Source organism: Schistocerca cancellata, chromosome 5 (genome assembly GCF_023864275.1).
Source record: "Schistocerca cancellata isolate TAMUIC-IGC-003103 chromosome 5, iqSchCanc2.1, whole genome shotgun sequence".
NCBI lineage: Eukaryota > Metazoa > Arthropoda > Insecta > Orthoptera > Acrididae > Schistocerca > Schistocerca cancellata.
This window is the reverse complement of record NC_064630.1, coordinates 838,863,940-838,884,579: the sequence shown is the minus strand read 5'-3', so window position 1 is coordinate 838,884,579 and position 20,640 is coordinate 838,863,940. Positions and strand designations below refer to the sequence as shown.

At 39.7% G+C, this 20,640-nt stretch overlaps 1 protein-coding gene across 7 annotated transcripts in view; it reads left to right on the top strand.

Moving 5' to 3' along the window:
• Positions 1 to 20,640, top strand: part of LOC126187364 (kinectin) — a 369,916-nt gene that overhangs the window by 228,141 nt on the left and 121,135 nt on the right. For all 7 annotated transcript variants that reach the window (XM_049928406.1, XM_049928403.1, XM_049928402.1 and 4 more), the window contains 2 exons: positions 3,150 to 3,334; positions 19,473 to 19,623. In XM_049928406.1, the coding sequence (XP_049784363.1) occupies positions 3,150 to 3,334; positions 19,473 to 19,623 (336 nt within the window). The remainder of the gene's footprint in view (positions 1 to 3,149; positions 3,335 to 19,472; positions 19,624 to 20,640) is intronic.

Sequence of the window (20,640 nt, the reverse complement as noted above, 5' to 3'; positions counted from 1 at the left end):
GTTCCAAGCACGTTGTCTTGTTAGGGTTTGTTTGTCACAGTCATCATTCCACCAGGCATGTTTCCCTTTTTTGGTAAGGAGAATGGTTTCCTCTGCTGTCTGTACTAAGTCATTTTGAAGTTTTTCCCATGTTTTAAGTGTTCCCTTTTCCAAAAGAATCCTGAAATTATCTTCCTTAGTTAATTTCTGAGTGCAAACTTTTTAGGTTGATATTGACTCTTTCTTTTATATATTGGCCTAATTTTGAATTTAATTATTGATAGATAGTGATCTGAATCTAAACCTGCACTCTTAAAACTTTTACATTGAGTATCTCTGATGTACACTGTCTGCTTATAGCAACATTGTTTAGTTGTTTCTCCCCACAGACTGGATTCGGGAATACCCATGTAGATTCTTAACCATGTCATGTTCTTTGCATAAACTAACAAGTCTTTCTCCATTTGCATTGGTTCTTTTATGTGCAGGGAATTTGCCAGCTATAGATTTGAGCATTAAAGTCTCCAGCAATATTATTTTGTTTTTGGATGAAATCTGGTCTAAGGTGTTTGACAAAAAAAAAAAAAAAAAAAACTCTTTGTTCTTTTCATGTTCTGTTTTTCTCATTTGTTAGTTCATGTGTATTTACTATGGTATACAGTTTGTTTGTTGAGTTGAAGGTTAATGTTGAAAGTCTTTCATTGATAAATTTAAATTATGCTATTGAGTTTACTGATACGGTTCAAAAACTACTTCATAAAAGTAATGTAATACTTAATAAATGACTGGTTAAAGCTATTTGTAGTTATGCTTCGTTTAATATACACTCACTGTGTCCTGTAGCACCTGTGATAGGTAAGCTTAACATAACTGAAATTTAGCAGTTCAGAGTTTAACAAAACAATAAAATTCTGATATGTATGAGCTGATAAAAAGTATTTTCTTGGACAGTCATCATTATAAATGCTCAGTGATGTAGAAACTAAATAAGTAGCAGAACTTGTGAACAAACTGTTGCATGAGACCTAGATAGTAATTACATAGCCAGGAACTTAAAGGTGGCCAGAAGTTTCAACATCAGTTGCGTAGGTAGATATGTTTAAAACTTATTTATTGGGCCTCACACCCGTCATCGGCATCACAGTAGTTAAGAGTTAAATAGTCTGTGTCCAGATGGCACAGGTTGATTTTTTTTTTAATTTAATTTAATTTAATTTTATCTTATTTTTGTTGAGAATAAATAACAAACATTGTTAACAGAAACTTTTTATTTATTAAGTGCTTTAACGTATTGTTTCTGAAGAGGCTAAGATTGTTTGTTGGAACAATTAGCACATTTGGGTTGTAATGGAAGATATTTTACTTCCTTTTGGGTCTGTCCCAATATCCAGCCACACTATGCGAACATGATCTTGTTTTTAGGAGAGTAATGGTCTACATCAGCTGGAGTTCCACAGACCCTTGTGTTAGATGGGTGAACGAACCTCATGGCATTGTTTTAATTGAAATGTATAACAGGAGCTGTTGGGGAGATTAACAGTGTAAGCAAAATCATGATTCCGGACTCTGCGAGGCTTGCATTAGAGATACGCAATTTCCCATGTCAGTACGTACTTAACAGCACCATTCAAGTCAGAAATTAACTTGCTAGAGGTCTGGAGAGGAGGCAGCACCATCCAGGGGAATGGTATTAAAAGAAGTAGTTGATTGGAGAGAATGCCCACACTATGCTGTTGAGAATGAGTGGCTAAAAGGCCTCAATGTTCAGATAATTTTTTATGCTTTGGAGCTTGTGAAATAGTGCACTCCTCCCCCTCCTCAATGCAGCTGAAATTATTCTGTCAGTACAGAAAGTTGGTAGAAATTCACAAGTGTGTACGCATGCATGAGAGCTGTATTTTGATTAGTCATTTTCAGAAGTTTTAAGCATGTATTATGAATTTGTAAGTGTGCACACACTGGGTAGGCAGAGGCCTCATTGCAGATAATGGCGCCATTACTTTAGGTATTGCTCAAAGAGCGATACAGACTTGATGTGGTCTAATTGAAGCTAATAGTGCATTTATTTCCAACCAGATTTGAATTGTTTTGTTTTGGGTGCAATTTTTGTCTACATGAATGTAAACTGCTACTCATTTGTTTACCCTTTGGAGATATCAGCAGAAGTCTCGGAAGGACTGAGCTGAAGGTAGTGTACTTACTATTGGTGGTGCAAGTTTTTCAGTTCAGTGGTCATATCTTGGATTCTTTCTGAATGCAGATGGATGACTGCAGGGCATTTATCATGTGTCAGAGCAAGGCTCATACCCTCTTGAGACTGTTTCATAAGTTATAGTATTGAGTACAAAATTTCTTGTGCGCTGCACATTGCTAACAGTGTGTGCATACCAGCCATATAATGCTGTGACATCTTGGGGCAGGAAATGAAGGAACATTCTAGTGTATTGCAAATTAATCTAAATAAATAATCAAAATTATCTCCAATAAGTCTTAGTATATGCTTGCTCTAGATGTATTTTGCATCTTCATTGAAAGTTCTTTCTCATGATTTGAAACACAGTGTTGGTTTGTTGAATTGTCTCATCTTTGGTGGCAATTAGAAAAATGTATGTCACATTCTTGACACACTACCAAAGGAAAGGAGAGGAGGGCTGGTGTTGAATCAGACCATTGAGGAAATGATGTAGTATAAAAACAGTGTTTCTGACGTGGGCAAAGGAGACAAGTTGTAAATAACTGATTAAGGAGAATCTCCTTCTGTAGTTCCTCAACTTGCTGTTGAGACGCTGAAACACCGTGTATTTCTGTAAAAAAATTTTTTTTTCTTTTTTTTTTTTTTTTTTCTTTTTTTTTTTTTTTTTTTTTTTGGGGGGGGGGTGGTTGGGGGTGGTAAGTATGCGACAGCAGATATTCACCTGACATGGACGTAATAAGCCTTTGTGGTCAAATTAATATAACTTACAGTAGGAAAGTTTAATATTATTGTCATGTTCTGCTGAACACTGACAGAAAATTCAGTTGATGTTAAAAAAAGTTGTTATAATATAAAGCTTCCCGCAGTTATTGGCCAGTCTTTTGTCAGTTGACTAGTGAGCTAAGCTGTCACTTGAATAATCAAAATTGACAATTTTATTGTATTATTTAACACTAAATTTATTTTTTTTTCCAAGCTTTCAAATTTCGTGGCGCTGCAGAAAGAAGTAGAACAGCTCAGAGAGGAAAATGAGTCACTTGCAGCACATGTGACTGCCATGACAGAAAGACCAGCTGCCGAAGGTCGGGAAAACGGTGATAATGGCTACATTGAAGAGAAGCAGTCTGTGAGCAAAGCTGAAGAGCTAAATAAAGAACCAGAGTAAGTATGATGCTGAACACTCCACTTATTGCAGAGTTATTGTATGATGACCTGCATTGTAAAATTATAGTTTATAAAGACTATTTAAAAAGTGAAATTGGGCTTTCCTATTTAAAAAAAGCCCTTGTAGAGTAATTTCTTATTTCAGAACAGAAAAGGGTCACAAAATATTACTGCAGAAGTTGGGCCATTATGAAATAAGAATTGTAGCTCACAATTGGTTCAGCTTATACTTCAAAATGGCAGCAGAAAGGTCATTTTCCACATTAATGAGAACAGCAGTGACGTGCAGTCTGTGTTTCGTATATGTATAAATGATAAAAGCCTTTTAATATGACAAGTGATTATGAAATATTTCTGTTTGCTGTTGACACCAACTTGGTAGTGAAGGATGTTGAGCACAACATAGGCAGTGCATCAAATACTGCAGTTAAAGACATAAGTTTATGGCTTATAGAAAATAAATTGATGCTAAATCATAGAAGATTTGCTGTTTACAATTTCTAGCACACACTTCAACTATAACAATATTTTGATAACACAGAATATCCATATGGTTAGTGAGTCTAAACAATCAAAATATCTAGACGTTCAAATATACATCATAAGCTCACAGGGAATGCCCATGTTTAGTATCTTGTTCAAAAATTGAATCTTGCTATATCAACCATTATAAAAGTATTTGCAATAAGTGACAGTTCAAGTGGCATTGGCATTATATTCTGTGAGAATTGTCCCGCATTCACAAATGACATTTTTGGCTCAGAAGTGGGTAGTCCAAGCAATGTGTGGTGTACATTTGCAAACCTCTTGTTGACCCCTGTTGAAGAGTGTGGCATTGTGCTATTGGCCTCTAAATATACATTTGATAAATGTTGTCTGTTGTTAACAATACAAACTTATTTCCAGTAATTAGCACTGTTATGGGGCTACATAATTAACTTCATTGCAACATAAAAACTAAACCATAACTCGTACGACTCCATTAAATAACACAGTCAACAAAAGAGTAAAACATATATAAAAACAAAGAGAGCACACAAGTCAATGACTGCACCAGGATAATCATTAAAAATAGTTATCACTTGAGCATAGTGTTACACTGCACATAACATTGTACTTCACCACTCCTCTGTTAGTGTCACGAATATTTTCTGCTGAATCGGATGTGTCATCCAGACCAGGTAACAACAGATCGTGCATGGGCTGCTGACGGTACATTAGAGGTTGCCACCAACATCTATTCTGGTTGATCTGCAGTCGGTTATGTAGCAGCTGGAGTGTTTGTAGAGTCCATTCCATGTTGTGTGCAGGTGAGTCTGTACCAATGTAGCGTGCACAGAAAGCAGGTTTAAACCTGGCACTGGTGATGATGGGTGGCATACCCACCACATAAACTTCGAATGCCTTGTCCTCCCTACTCATGACACAGTGAGGCCAGTCGCAGGGTGACTGCAATGGCATACATACTGCATCGTGCTATACAAAAACGTAGTGGTACTCCTGTTGCTCGCCAAAAACAAAAGGTCATTGGGTCTGCTGATCCCTTGAAACATCGAGGTATAGTTGCCAGATTTGTATATCCAGCTTTTGCATCAAATCGGGCACATTGGCAAAGAAAATGTCTGGTAGTCATATTGACTGGCCATAAACAAGTTCTGCAGTTGTGGATTTCAGTTCTTCTTTCAGTGATGCACAGAGACATAGTAGGATGGTGGGTGCTGTCTTAGTTCACCGCTGTAAGTCATAACATCGTAGCGGGACTTTCAGTATGTGGTGTGTGCGTCCAGCTGAACCATTCGCTGCCAGGTGGTAAGTTGTAGCTCTAATCCGCTTCATACCCAGTAGGGCAATGAACACTTGAAACAGGTAGACTCAAATTGTCTTCCCTGGTTTGTTGCAATTCTTGTAGGCACACCAGAATGGACGATCCATGTCCAGAAGTTGCGATTGTTTTAGCAGTAATGTCGGGAATTGAGAATGCCTCAGGCCAGCGTGTAAAATGATCAGTTGTAAGGCAGTAGATGTATCCTTCTGATGGTGGGAGGTGTCCTAGAGGTCTAGGTGGACATGTTTAAATATATTTATTCGGAGGAAGAAATGCGCCACAAAGTGACCTTATGTTCCGGCTAACTTTATTTGGTTGACAGGCCACACATTGTCACATATATTGCATGCAATCTTTGTGCGTGTGTGGCCAGACAAAAGCTCGCTTCACTGTGTTGGTAGTGGCTCGTACTCCAGGGTGTGACATGTTATGTAAAGAGGCAATTGCCTGTTGGCGAAAGTCAACAGTCACAAATAGTCGTGGTTTGTTAGTGGCAGTGTCCCAATACAGCAGCGCAGTCGACAGTGGCAGTGTAATACAGCGGAGTTGTAGGCTCCGTAGCTCACTATCTGATAGTCGGGTGGCAGCGAGAGCTTCAAAGTCAACTGCATTAGTGATTGCTACAATCCTAGATAGCGCATCAGCTGGCATGTTCAGTTCTCCATCGACGTGAACAATATTGGTGGTGAACTGTCAGATATATAGTAGAGATGTCACAGCTGACCAGGTGACACTTTGTTAGGACACTGGCATAATACGTATTTTTGTGGCTTGTGGTGAGAGTGAGCTGCTGTCCCTCCACCATGTAACAAAATTTTTTAATAACAGCATAGGCAACATACAGTTTGCAATCATCAGTGAACCAGTTCTCCTGAGATGGCAGTAATGTTTTACTGAAAAAGGCTAGGGGCTGCCACTGCTCATCCATTTGCTGTTGCAGTGCAGCACAGATTGGAGTGGCAGATGCGCCAACCGTGAGGATGAGAGGCAGCTGCAGAACTGGGTGCACTAACAGTGTAGCAATTTTCACTTTGATAAAAGCCAACTCAACCTCACTATTGCACTGGAGTTTGTCTTTGGCTTTGGTGAATCGTGCAAGGATTTATTCTGTGGTATAGCTTGGAGGACATGACTGTGAACAAACTGATGGTAAAAACTGGTTACACTGAGAAATTGTGGTAATCCCTTAACTGTTGTAGGCTGTGGAAAAGGATAGCTTCTTCTTTCTCCTGTGGTGCCCACATGCCTTGTACATTTATAGTATAGTGTAGGAACTGTACTTCAGCTGCTCCAAAGACACATTTTGAAGGGTTGAAAAAAGCAGGCCATGTGCACATAGACGAGTGGAGATCTGTCGTAAGTGTGACAGGTGTTGTGCCTCTGAGTTTGACATGACCTGGATGTCATTGATAAAAATCATAACAGAACTATGTTGTGTGACTTCATCCGTGAACCATTGAAATGTTTGATCAGCATTACAAGATCCAAAAGGCATTCAGGTATATTCAAGTAACCATGTTGCCACAAATATGGACAGGGATAAATGTGGTGTAGCTGTAAAATATCTCGGACTATCAGACCATCTCTGTCAAATAACAACAGTAAAGTCAGGCATCAAATCATTCCCTAAACTACAAGCCTGCAAACGACATCCATCAGAAATCAAAATAAAAGATTTTTCAAAAGAACTAGAAAAACAATTACAAGCCTATTTCCCTGCTGTCAGCATTCTCAAAAATAATAGAAGCAATAATGAAAGACAGATTAGTGAATTACCTGACTAAATACAATCTTTCAAGTGAATCACAGTTTGGTTTCTGAAGTGGTAAAAATACGGAGTCAGTCATAGTAGAATTCACAAAAGTTGTACTTGATGCTCTTGATAAAGATGAGTGTGTCACAGGCATATTTTTGGAACTTTCTAAGGCATTTGATACAGTCGACCACAAGATTCTATTAAGTAAATTAGAAGAGGGGTAGCTAATGACTGGTTTCGATCATACCTAACAGATAGGGTACAAAGATTAGAGATAACATGTACTTCAAATAGATCTAAACATTTAGTAAAACACTTATCAGAACCAAAATACATTAATATAGGGGTTCCGCAAGGTAGCATATGAGGACCAATACTGTTGCTGATATACATCAATGACCTTCCCAGTAGTGTTCCTCACGATGAAAAATCCTCTTTGCTCATGACAGCAATATTATAGTCACTGAGAAAACAAGAGAACTCCTTGCCCAGAAAGCAAATGAAACTTTCAAGGAAGTTTATGATTGGTCAATAAGTAATAAAGTGACATTGAACATAAAGAAAACTAATGCCATGAATTTCAGTTTGAAGAGAAAAAAATGACCATGTTAAATTAAATGAAGATGGCACGTCTATAGACTGTGTAACAAATGCAAAATTTCTGGGAATGAATATTGATTCTCAGTTGAAGTGGTGTGAGCACACAAAGGTACTTGCAAACAGAATGTCTTCAGCATGTTATGCCCTTAGAATCCTATCATCAGTATGTAACATGCAGTGTCTTTTAGTTACATATTATTCGTATGTACACTCAGTTCTTAGCTAAGGCATTCTTTTATGGGGAACAAATGCACAAAATATGAACACAATTTTCAAACTCCAGAAAAGAGCCATAAGAATAGTAACCAAAAATACTAGTGGAGCTCATTGTAAAGATCTATTCAGAACACTGGAGATTTTAACTGCTCCATGGGAATACATTTACCAGTCAGTTGTACCCATCAAAAATAACATTGGTAATTACTGCACAAACAGCTCTGTCCATGACCATGCAATTAGAGATAGACTCAACTTACATTTACCAAGAAAACATAAACATAAATCTCAAAACAGAATAAAACTGTACAAAAATTACCAAAAGAGATTAAAGAAATTGCAAAAATACACTTATTTAAAAAGGCAGCTAAAAAGTACCTGTTATGCAATACATTTTATACTTTGAAGAATTACTTAGGTAAAACAGAGTAGTGGTTTGATAAAAAAAAGTTATACAAAAAAATTATGATTATAAAATATCCAACATTCCACATAACACCTTCACATTTTGTTTTTTTCCCCTTCTTTTTTTCCTTTCTAGAAATACTTACCCCCATGCTATGCATAGCACAGTACTAACACTCTTCCTCGTTTTGAGCTCAACATCTCACTCATTATGAAAGAATGCTGACTCAGTTTTTCAGGATAGCAAATGGGAAGTTATGGTACAGCAAATGGCCCAGAGATCACCTGTGTGTGTGTGTGTGTGTGTGTGTGTGTGTGTGTGTGTAGTGAGTGAAGTGTTATGAAACAATGTGTGTATAGTGTGTGCAGTGACTGATAGTGAGGTATGAGTGAACAACATGGCATTACATTATTTAATAAGTTATTTGTAAAAAAAAGTATTGTACACCAGGAGTAAATCTAATGATTGTCTCTAACTAGAAGTCTGGTAATATATGTGTATATGAATTAGCTTATTTTAAATTGGTCTAAATTTGTAAATATGAATATAATAGAGGGAAACATTCCACGTGGGAAAATATATATAAAAAAAGGCAAAGATGCTGTAACTTACTAAACGAGAAAGCGTTGGTATGTTGATAGGGCCAATAAAACAAACACACACACACACACACACACAAACACACACACACACACAAATTTCATGCTTTCGCCACCCAAGGTTGCTTCATCAGGAAAGAGGGAAGGAAAGGGAAAGACAAAAGGATGTGGGTTTTAAGGGAGAGGGTAAGGAGTCGTTCCAATCCCAGGAGTGGAAAGACTTACCTTAGGGGGAAAAAAGGACAGGTATACACTTGTGCGCACACACACACACACACACACACACACACACACACACACACACACACACATATATATACAGACACAGGCAGACATATGTAAATGCAAAGAGGTTGGGCAGAGATGTCAGTCGAGGCGGAAGTAGAGAGGCAAAGATGTTGAATGACGCGGCAGCAACTTGAAATTGGCCTGGTGGGTAACGGGAAGAGAGAATATATTGAAGGGCAAGTTCCCATCTCCGGAGTTCTGATAGGGTGGTGTCAGTGGGAAGTATCCAGATAACCCAGACGGTGTAACACTGTGCCAAGATGTGCTGGCCGTGCACCAAGGCATGTTTAGCCACAGGGTGATCCTCATTACCAACAAACACTGTCTGCCTGTGTCCGTTCGTGCAAATGGACAGTTTGTTGCCGGTCATTCCCCCATAGAAGGCTTCACAGTGTAGGCATGTCAGCCAGTAAATCATGTGGGTGCTTTCACACGTGGCTCTGCCTTTGATCATGTACACCTTCTGGGTTACAAGACTGGAGTCAGTGGTGGTGGGAGGGTGCATGGGACAGGTTTTACACCAGGGGCAGTTACAAGGGCAGGAGCCAGAGGGAAGTGAAGGTGGTTTGGGGATTTCATAGGGATGAACCAAGAGGTTACAAAAGTTAGATGGACGGCGGAAAGACACTCTTGGTGTAGTGGGAAGGATTTCATGAAGGATGGATCTCATTTCAAGCAGGATTTAAGGAAGTCGTATCCCTGCTGGAGAGCCACATTCAGAGTCTGATCCAGTCCCAGAAAGTATCCTGTCACAAGTGCGGCACTTTTGGGGTTCTTCTGTGGGAGGTTCTGGGTTTGAGGGGATGAGGAAGTGGCTCTAGCTATTTGCTTCTGTACCAGGTCGGGAAGGTAGTTGCGAGATGCGAAAGCTGTTTACAGGTTATTGGTGTAATGGTTCAGGGACTCAGGACTGGAGCAAATTTGTTTGCCACGAAGACCTAAGCTGTAGGGAAGGCACCGTTTGATATGGAATGGGTGGCAGCTGTCGTAATGGAGGTACTGTTGCTTGTTGGTGGGTTTGATGTGGACGGATGTGTGAAGCTGGCCATTGGACAGATGGAGGTCAACGTCGAGGAAAGTGGCATGGGCTTTGGAGTAGGACCAGGTGAATCTGATGGAACCAAAGGAGTTGAGGTTGGAGAGGAAACTAGAGTTCTTCTTCACTGTGAGTCCAGATGTCATCAATAAATCTGTACCAAAATTTGGGTTGGCAGGCTTGGGTAACCAAGAAGGCTTCCTCTAAGCGACCCGTAAATAGGTTGGCATACGAGGGGGCCATCCTGGTACCCATGGCTGTTCCCTGTAATTGTCAGTATGTCTGGCCTTCAAAAGTGAAGAAGTTGTGCATTAGGATGAAGAGGTTTTAGGTAGGGTAGCAGGTGATCGGCGTGAAAGGAAGTGCTCCATTGCAGTGAGGCACAGGACATGCGGGATATTTGTGTATAAGGAAGTGGCATCAATGGTTACAAGGATGGTTTCTGGGGGTAACAGATTTTGTAAGGATTCCAGGTGTTCGAGAAAGTGGTTGGTGTCTTTGATGAAGGATGGGAGACTGCATGTAATGGGTTGAAGGTGTTGATCTACGTAGGCAGAGATACGTTCTGTGGGGGCGTGGTAACCAGCTACAATGGGGCGGCCGGGATGATTGGGTTTGTGAATTTTAGGAAGTAGGTAGAAGGTAGGGGTGCGGGGTGTCGGTGGGGTCAGGAGGTTTATGGAGTCAGGTGAAAGGTTTTGTAGGGGGCCTAAGGTTCTGAGGATTCCTTGAAGCTCCGCCTGGACATCAGGAATGGGATTACCTTGGCAAACTTTGTATGTAGTGTTGTCTGAAAGCTGACGCAGTCCCTCAGCCACATACTCCCGACGATCAAGTACCATGGTCGTGGAACCCTTGTCAGCCGGAAGAATAATGATGGATCGGTCAACCTTCAGATCACGGATAGCCTGGGCTTCAGATGTGGTGATGTTGGGAGTAGGATTAAGTTTTCCAAGAAAGATTGAGAGGCAAGGCTGGAAGTCGGAAATTCCTGGAAGGTATGGAGAGGGTGATTTTTAGGAAGAGGAGGTGAGTCCCGCTGTGACGGAGGACAGAACTGTTCCAGGCAGGGTTCAATTTGCATAGTGTCTAGGGGAGTTGGATCATTAGGAGTAGGATTAGGATTATTTTGCTTCGTGGCAAAGTGATATTTCCAGCAGAGACTAAGAGTGTAGGACAGTAAATCTTTGACGAGGGCTGTTTGGTTGAATCTGGGAGTAGGGCTGGAGGTGAGGCCTTTGGATAGGACAGAGGTTTCGGATTGGGAGAGAGGTTTGGAGGAAAGGTTAACTACTGGACTGGGGTGTTGTGGTTTCAGATTGTGTTGAATAGAATTTTGAGGTTTTTGGGGGGAGTGGAGCTGGAAGTGGGAGATTGAGTAGATGGAGGAGACTGGGTCTGTGTGCAATGGGAGGAGGTTGATGTTTGTTGGAAAGGTTGTGGAGGGTGAGTGAGTTGCCTTTCCGGAGGTGGGAAACCAGGAGATTGGATAGTTTTTTTAGGTGAAGGGTGGCATTTGTGGTTGGCCTGTAGGAGGATGCTCTGAACAGCCAGTGTGGATGTGGGAGAAGAAAGATTGAGGACTTTGATTAGAGATATGAGGTGACGGGTGTGTTCATTGGCTGAGTTGATTTGTAGGTGAAGGATTTGGAGGGTGAGGGCTATGGATTGTTCAGTTTGGAACTGGTATAGGGACTGATGGAAAGAAGGGTTGCAGCCAAAGATGGGAACTTTTACGTGTGAGGCCTCTGGCGGTAATGCCAAATGTCAGACAAGCCTGAGTAAATAAAATATGGGAGCGTAATCTGGCTAGGGCAAAGGCATGAACGGACACAGGCAGACAGTGTTTGTTGGTAATGAGGATCACCCTGTGGCTAAATATGCCTTGGTGCACGGCCAGCACATCTTGGCACAGTGTTACACCGTTCGGGTTATCTGGATACTTCCCACTGCAACCAACCTATCAGAACTCCGGAGATGGGAACTTGCCCTTCAATATATTCTCTCTTCCCGTTACCCACCAGGCCTCAACCTCCGCTAATTTAAAGTTGCTGCCACTCGTACCTCACCTGTCATTAAACAACATCTTTGCCTCTGTACATCCGCCGCGACTGACATCTCTGCCCAATCTCTATGCATTTACATATGTCTGCCTGTGTCTGTATATGTGCGGATGTATATGTGTGAGTGTGCGCGAGTGTATACCTGTCCTTTTTTTCCCCCTAAGGTAAGTCTTTCTGCTCCTGGGATTGGAATGACTCCTAACCCTCTCCCTTAAAACCCACATCCTTTTGTCGTTACTTTTCCTTCTCTATTTCCTGATGAAGCAACTGTGGGTTGCAAAAGCTTGAAATTTGTGTGTGTGTTTGTATTTGTTATTGTTTCTATCAATGTACCAACACTTTCTTTTGGCAAGTTACAGAATCTTTGTTTTTAGATATATTTTTCCCATGTGGAATGTTTCCCTCTATTAAATTTGTAAATACTTTGACATGTCGTATATCTTTGTAAAAAGAGATCTACGGATGAATAAAGCTACTGCCACTACTACTACTACTACTACTACTACTACTATCTGTATGTGAGTGATAAGTAGGGGATTGTAGTATATTCCTAGAGTCATCATTTAAATAAAGTTCATGAAACTTCATTAATAGATTTTCTCAGGTTAGTTTAAGTCTGTCTTAAAGTGTCTTACAGAAGTTTCTTTAGTATCTCTGTGGCATTATCCGATGGATCAACCAAATCTGTGACCATTTGAGCTGCCCTTCTCTGTATGCGTTCAATATCTCCTGTTAATCATATTTGGTACGGATCTTACACACTCGAGCTATGTTATAAGACCAACTGCACAAGTGATTTGTGAGCAATCTCTTTTTTAGACTGAGTGTACATCACCAGTATTTTACCATTAAACTGAAGTCTACCACCTGCTTTGCCCACAATTGAGCCTATGTGATCATTCCATTTCATATCACTATGAATTGTTACTCACAGATATTTGTATGAATTGGTAAATTTGAATGGTGATCAGCAATATTATAGTCATAGGATACTACATTCTTTCGTTTCATGAAGTGCAAAATTTTAGGTTTCAGAACATTTAAAGTAAACTGCTAATCTCTGCACTACTCTGAAATATTGGGGAGACCAGATTGAATATTTATGCAGCTTCTTTCAGATAGTACTTCATTCTAGATAACTGCATCTTCTACAAAAATCATGACAGTACTGTTAGTATTGCCTGCAGGGTCATTAATATACGACAAGAACATCAAATGTCCCAACACACTTACATGGGCACATCTGAAGTTACGTCTACATTTGACAATTACTCTCCATCCAAGATAACATGCTGTGTCCTCCCTGCCAAAAAGTCCTCAATCCAGCCACAAATTTCACTTGATACCTCATATGATTGTACTTTTGACAGTAAGCACAAGTGTGGTGCTGAGTATAATGCTTTTTGAAAATCAAGACATCTTCCTGACTGCCTTGATTCAAAGCTTGCAGTATGTCATGTGAGAAAAATGCAAGTTGGGTTTTACATGGTAGATGTTTTCGGAATCCATACCGGTTGTCATTGAGGGTGGTCATTGTATTCAAGATATCTCATTACCTTTGAGCTCAGAACATGTTCTAAGATTCTACAACAAATCAATGTCAAGGATATTGGATGGCAGTTTTTGTGATTCACTTCTACTACCATTCTTGCAGACAGCTTTTTTTCCAAGATTGGACGTGGTTTCCTCCCCTCCCCGAGGAATCTGTGATTGATTATAGCTGGAAGAGGGGCTAACTCAGCTGCAAATTCAGTATAGAATCTTATAGGGATTCCACTGCTCCAGTGACTTTGTTCAGTTGTAATGATTTTAGTTAACATTTATATTGTTCATCTTTTCCGTGATACAAGGATCAAATTGGGGAAATACTCATGAGCTTTTGTTTGTAAACGAACATTTGAAGGGCTTTTGCTTTTCTACCCTTAATTTGAGTTCCTTCTCATTCGCTAGGGACTGGACATTAAACTTCGGTACCACTAACGACCTATACATATGAGCAGAATTTCTTTGGGTTTTGTGATAGTTCATCTGACAATGTTCTGCAACAGTAGGCATTGCAGGCTGCACTCATTCCACTCTTGACAACCAAACACATTTCATTCAACATCTCTCTATCTGTAGCCCTATGCTTTGTTTTACACCTGTTGTGCAGTAATTTGTTTCTTCAGAAGTTTCTTTACATTGATTGTATACCATCTAGGTTCCCTCCCATTATGAACTGTTGTACTGGTTACGTACCTGTCCAGGTGCTTGATCAACTATTCTTTTAAACTTGAGCTGTAGGTTCCTTACATGCTCCTGCTCTGTGCTGATAATTTAAAGTTCCTCATTGAGATATGACACTAGTGATATTTTATCTAGTTAGCTTAACAACTTGCTTGCTTAACAACTTGGAACTTTGCACAGGGTGAGAGATTTGTAATAAATACAAGATAAGTAAGGGGCCAATGCTGCAGAGTCCTCTCTATAAAACTGAATATGCAGCTTCAATTTCTAACTCAGTGGATTTAAGTTTCTTGTCTAATGCAACACCTACACCATTTCCCATGTGCCTATCTTTTTGATGTACACTTAAATTTTCCCCAAAAATCTCACTACTATCAATTTCATGTCTCAACCAGCTTGCTCTACATAATATTACGTGAGCTTCACTGCTTTTCAGGAGCGCTGTAAGCTCTGGTGCATCATTGTGAATATTTTGGCAATATAATTGCGTAGGCTTCCGCGCCCAGTCAGTCAACATAAAAGTTGTCTGAGTATGGTACCGTGTCATAATGTATAAAACTACTCTTGCTGGATAAAAACCAACATTTTGGCTACAGTTGCGGCGGCCCTCTTCTGGATATATTGGTGCATTCTAGGTATGCAGTGTCCCTTATATTTTGTTTTTACTGTTCATTGCACATGCCATTATGACACAATGTTAAAAGATAATTTGTTTCATTGGTCACTTAAGGAAGAAGAAGGAACTTTTTTTAATAGGTTATAGAGGAGGAGGAGGGAGAACCTAACCTCTGTTGTCTATTGGCTGTTGTGTTATGTGCCATGACCGGTGGTCACCGTCGAATGAGAAGTTGGCTACTGTTTACCAAATGCTAGACGTCAGCCACATGGCAGCAGTTAATCACCGGTAGTTCTCATGCCTCGTGTTGACAGTGCCATCTCTTGGGCTCTAATTCCTAGCAGCCAAGATGGGGCAAACCTGAGTCCATCCTCTCTGTTCATGTTATTAGGACGTTTAAGTATTTCGATGGCCTCTCTGATGTTGCGTTCCATCATAACTGGCTGCTTGGCCAAGACACAGGTTTTGCTGAATTTTATTTCTTTTCCACAATCTCGCTAATGTTCTGCCACTGCAGATTTGCTGTGTTGCCCTAGATGAATATAACACTTGTGTTCCCAAATGTGCATTGCTATTGGCCTGCCAGTCTCGCTGATGTATGTCCCTCCACATTCCCATTACACCTTGTACACGCTTGCAATGTCTAATGCATCTACCGTGTCCTTAGTGGAGCCTAGCACTTCCTGGATCCTACAACTACTATAGAAGACAGGCTGCACCCAAACCTGGTAAAGGTGTTTGCCTATTCAGTCAGTACATTGTTCATGTAAGGTAAGCGCACTGTTGGCTGCAGTTTGTCATTTCTTGCTTGTATTTCTTACTTGGTTTCGTCAACAAGGCTGTGTCAATTGACTTATGGCTGTAGCCATTGGATAGAAACGTTGTGCATAGCCTTTTAAGCTCTGGTGTTGCTTTGAGCATCACTTAGGTGCTGCACACGGATTGCCAAAGAACAGATGACAGAGTTGTTTTGCGCTGGGTGGTGGTAGGATTGGGCATTCAGATACCTGTCTGTATGTGTAGGCTTGCAATATACTCTGTGCCCCAGTGTGCCCTCCGCTGTCCTGCATACTTTGACATCTTCTCCAGTTCGAGTGTGAACTTTATCTTCCCGTGCATGTTGTTCAAATATTCGTGAAACTTGCGTAGCTCCATTTCACCATTAGGTACTATAGCGAACATGTCGTCCACATTTCTGAACCAGCAACATGGGCATAAAGGAGCTGAACCAAGGGCCATTGCTTCGAAGGCTTTCATGAATGTGTCGGCTGCCAGTGGAGATAGGGGAGACCCCATTGCTACGCTGTCTGTCTGCTCGTAGTATTTTCCTTGCCATTTGAAGTACATTGAAGTCGGGCACAACTCGACCAGGTCACATATGTCTGGTGGGACATACTCCTGAAGGACGTCTAGCATTTTGTAAACAGCAGCCAACTTCTCATTCGACAGTGACCACCAGTCATGCCACATAACACAACAGCCAATAGACAACAAGAGGTTACGTTCTCCCTCCTCCTCTATAACCTATTAAAAATTAAAATAAAGTTCCTTCTTCTTCTTCCTTAAGTGACCAATGAAACAAACTATGTTTTAACATTGTGACATAATGGCATGTGCAATGAACAGTAAAATCAAAATATAAGGGACACTGCATAGCTAGAATGCACCAGTAGACCCAGAAGAAGGCCACTGCAACCGTGGCCAAAACGTAGTTTTTATGCAGCAGGAGTAGTTTTAAACATTACGACATGGTGCCATGCCCAGAAAACTTTTATGTCGAGTATTATGGCAGTTAACCACCTCACCTGTGGGTTTTTTACACTGACACCGCCATGTTTCCTACAGATAATTGTTATATGGAGTGGATGGAGAGTCACCTAATTTAAAGGAACTCCTGTGTGCATTTCACACACAGTGTGTAGCTGGCTCTGGTATCTACTGCACAGCTGACCCATTAAGGGGGACCTACAATTATCAATGATGATGCTCACCTTGGCCACCGGATCATTTATGTATATAAAAAATAATAGCAGTCCTGTCACACTTTCTTGGTATACTTCTGGCAATTCCCATATTTTTCGATGAACACTCACCATCGAAGACAACATACTGGATTCTATTTCTGAAGAGAGCCACTCACATATCTGGGAACCTAGCTGAGATTCACACGAGCAATGCTTCCTAATCTGTGCTGATTTATAGCCAGAAGCTTTTCTGTCTCGAATATTTTTATATTTGAGCTGAGGACATGTTAATGTATTCTGCAGCCAACTGATGTTAGGGAGATTGATTTGTAATTTTATAGGTCTGCTTTTACCTTTCATTTATACAGTCACTAGTGCCTTTTTCCTGTTGTTTGGAACTTTGCACAGGGTGAGAGATTTGCAATAAATAAAAGATGATTAAGGGGCCAGTGCCGCAGAGTCCTCTCTATAAAACTGAACTGGGATTCCATCCACATATGGAAACTTAATTGTTCAACTTTTTCTTTATGCTTGTTATTGTGTCTTCCATACAGGAGTCTGTGTGATGGTCGAATGACTGTGTTTGTATGATCCTCTGGCATGAATGATTTCTTAAATATGAAATTTAGAACTTTTCTTCTGCTGTCCCCTCCCTTGGCAGCCCAACAATCGACTGTATGCAACCCATCGATCTGCTTACCGCTTTTGTGTAGGACCGTGATTTTTTCAGGTTCTTGCAGAAGTCGCTTCCTACAGTTTGATGGTGGAAGATGTATGTTTCGTGCATCAATCTTTTTACTCGTGCACGAATTTCTACTAACTTTTGCCTGTTGTTATTTTCCTGTTCTTTTTTAAACTGAGAGTGCCACAGCCTTTGCTTCCTCAGCATATTCCATATTTTATTATTGAACCACGGCGGGGCTTTTCCACCCTTAATCCACTTCCTTGGCGCATACTTCCCCAGAGCATGATTTACATTCAATTTAAACTTTGCCTATAATTCATTTATATTTGTCATACTGAAGATAAATGATTTCCATTCATTGTCTAAGTGGGATGCTTAGAACTGCTTATCTTTTCTTTTTGTGAAAATACTCTCCTAGCCTCCTTGATGGATTTATTAACTTTCATATCCATCACTTTGATGACATTGCTAATAGTGTTGATAAGGTCAGGGCCGTTTGTAACAATGTGATCCAAACTATTTCCATTGTGTGTGGGCTGTCGATCTAGCTGCTCACGACACATTTTTTTGGAAAATGTTTTCAGAACTACTTCATCAGATAATGTTACCGTGCGTGCTATTTGTAGTGAATCCGTAGATATCGAAGTAGATGTCTCCAAAGAACTAACATTAGTGGCCATAGAATAGACTTATCGAAAATTGTTTCTCGTACCAAGCTGTCTGGTTCCGATTCTGATTCCCCTCCCCTTTGCTTCCCTACCCTTCCCTTATTGCTCCTCATCATGAGCTGGCTGGCTGCTCACTGCTGAGGCATGAGCCTTACCTAGGCAGTGCATTCCCATTGTTTACCATCTCCAAGCAATATGTAAATGTATACATTGAGGGAACCCTGTAGCTTTAACTTCGAAGCAGCACAAGAATACCTAATTTGGATGATCAGCATTTGCAAACATACTCCCAGAAAGCTCTGTACATTATTGCAAAACCTTCTGCTAGAGCATTTGCACTGATAACCACATCATTGAGTGAGTGAGTGGCCTTAAGAAAAAGAAAAAGAAATTTAAAAATACACACACACACACACACACACACACACACACACACACACACAGTATAATTTGAATTCTTGTTAATCTTGATGCCCACTGTTGGTTATTTATCATCTGACTCTACAGAAATAGTTTTCTGTTATAACCCAGGGAACAGTTGCTATCTAGTGTGCCACTCTTTCCAATGGCTGTTCAAAAGCTTGTGTTTGGAGTCTATTGTTTCAGTGATCATCAGCAACAGAGATCTTCCAAGAAAAACAGAATATTTGCAATTTTTAATCTTTTATTTCCCCATTTAGTGTGATTGGCCACTGACATTTTGTATCTCATTTGCTGGTTGGACATATGTTTAGTAGATTAGGAAAGAATGAAATGTACAGTATTGGACATCTTATGTTTTGAAAAAGAAAAAAGAACCACAGAAACCAAATAAAAACTGCAGATTCCAGTTTTTTTCAGTGAAGGGGGATCCATCTCTACTTGTTTCCAGTGAAGGTATTGTTCATATGTAATTCAGTGCTAAAGAGAATAACAACTGGAAACCAAATGCACACTGCTTCATGTTTTGTTCTTATATCTCAGTTGTGTTCAGGTTGATTATTGTGATTTTGAAAACACAACTTGGTATTCTAAAGTTCAGTGATATTTGGACTAAGAGCTGTACAACTGTCATCTGAGTGAGTTGGAGACTTAACACTTTTGTGTTACTTAGTCCAATGATGAACATTACAGACACTGGTGTTTTAGATTCAAATTCAAGTCGCGTATGAATAATATTTTAACCTTTAATAATTTGTTTGTTTCAGATCATACCAAAACATAGAACTCATTAAATTGAGCAGTGAATTAAAAGAAAAAACTTCACTTCTGGAAAAGTTAAATCTAGAAATTATTAATTTTAAAACAGATGTTAGTAGACTGAAAGATGAATTAGAACATCAAAGAAGTAAAAATGATGTAAGTACTCTACACACAATGTTTTATTAAAACAAATAGATGCATGAAATGATCATCAGTGTTTAGCTGACACTTTTTGTTTTTGGTGGGCACCAGCATTATCAGTTTGTTTTGGTGAAAATCCACTGTCATGTTCATGGAATGGTTTTAGCAAACGTAGCAGTCATTAGAAGCTGTGTTGTAAAAGCTATTTTCCAAAAAGAAATGTTACTAACTGTAGATACCCTCTCTTGAAGTTTGTTCAAATAAGAAAATTTTACCACGTATTCAGTAATTATGAAGATTTTTAAATAATTAATTTTTATTAAAAAGAGGCCAAAAGTTAAGCAGTAATGAAAAAAAAGCAGATTAGTGCATGGGAGGAAGACAATAAGATTTGTGGATCATTTTCATTGGTGCTCTTAAAGACCACAAACCGTTGTGTGGATGTTATTGTATATGCTCTATGTCTACAACACAAAAGTTGCAGAATATGCCTACTGTTCTGTAACTTTTCATGTGAAGTGTCATTACATGCTTTAAAGCTGTGGAAAAAGTGAAAATTTCAAACCATTTACTTAACAATTACTGATTAATGAGGATGAATGAAAAATAATTTGACACAGCGGGTGAAAATATTAGCACTCAGTAGCTGAGACTACTTCATGAGGAGATAAGCACAAACACAGGAGAGGAAAAAAAAAAAGGTACTTTCTTACTGACTTCCTGTTTCTTTATCGTATCTTTTTGTCTGAATGTTTCATGTTCCTTAAAGCTGGAAAGTTGTTTATCAGTTTTGTACTTCAGTTGGAACTGCTCTGCATAACTACCTTTCCACATGTCTGAGCCATTATCTGTACAAATACACCTATATCCTCTACCGGTTTCAGTGAGAGAACCATCTTCACAGGAGGGAAAGCTGTACAATGATGAGTCATGTATATATGATCTTCAAATCAACTCCAATCATATGTTTATACAATTGCTCCATAAACACAGATGAACTAAAATTATTTTGTCTTATACAAAGACAGTGCT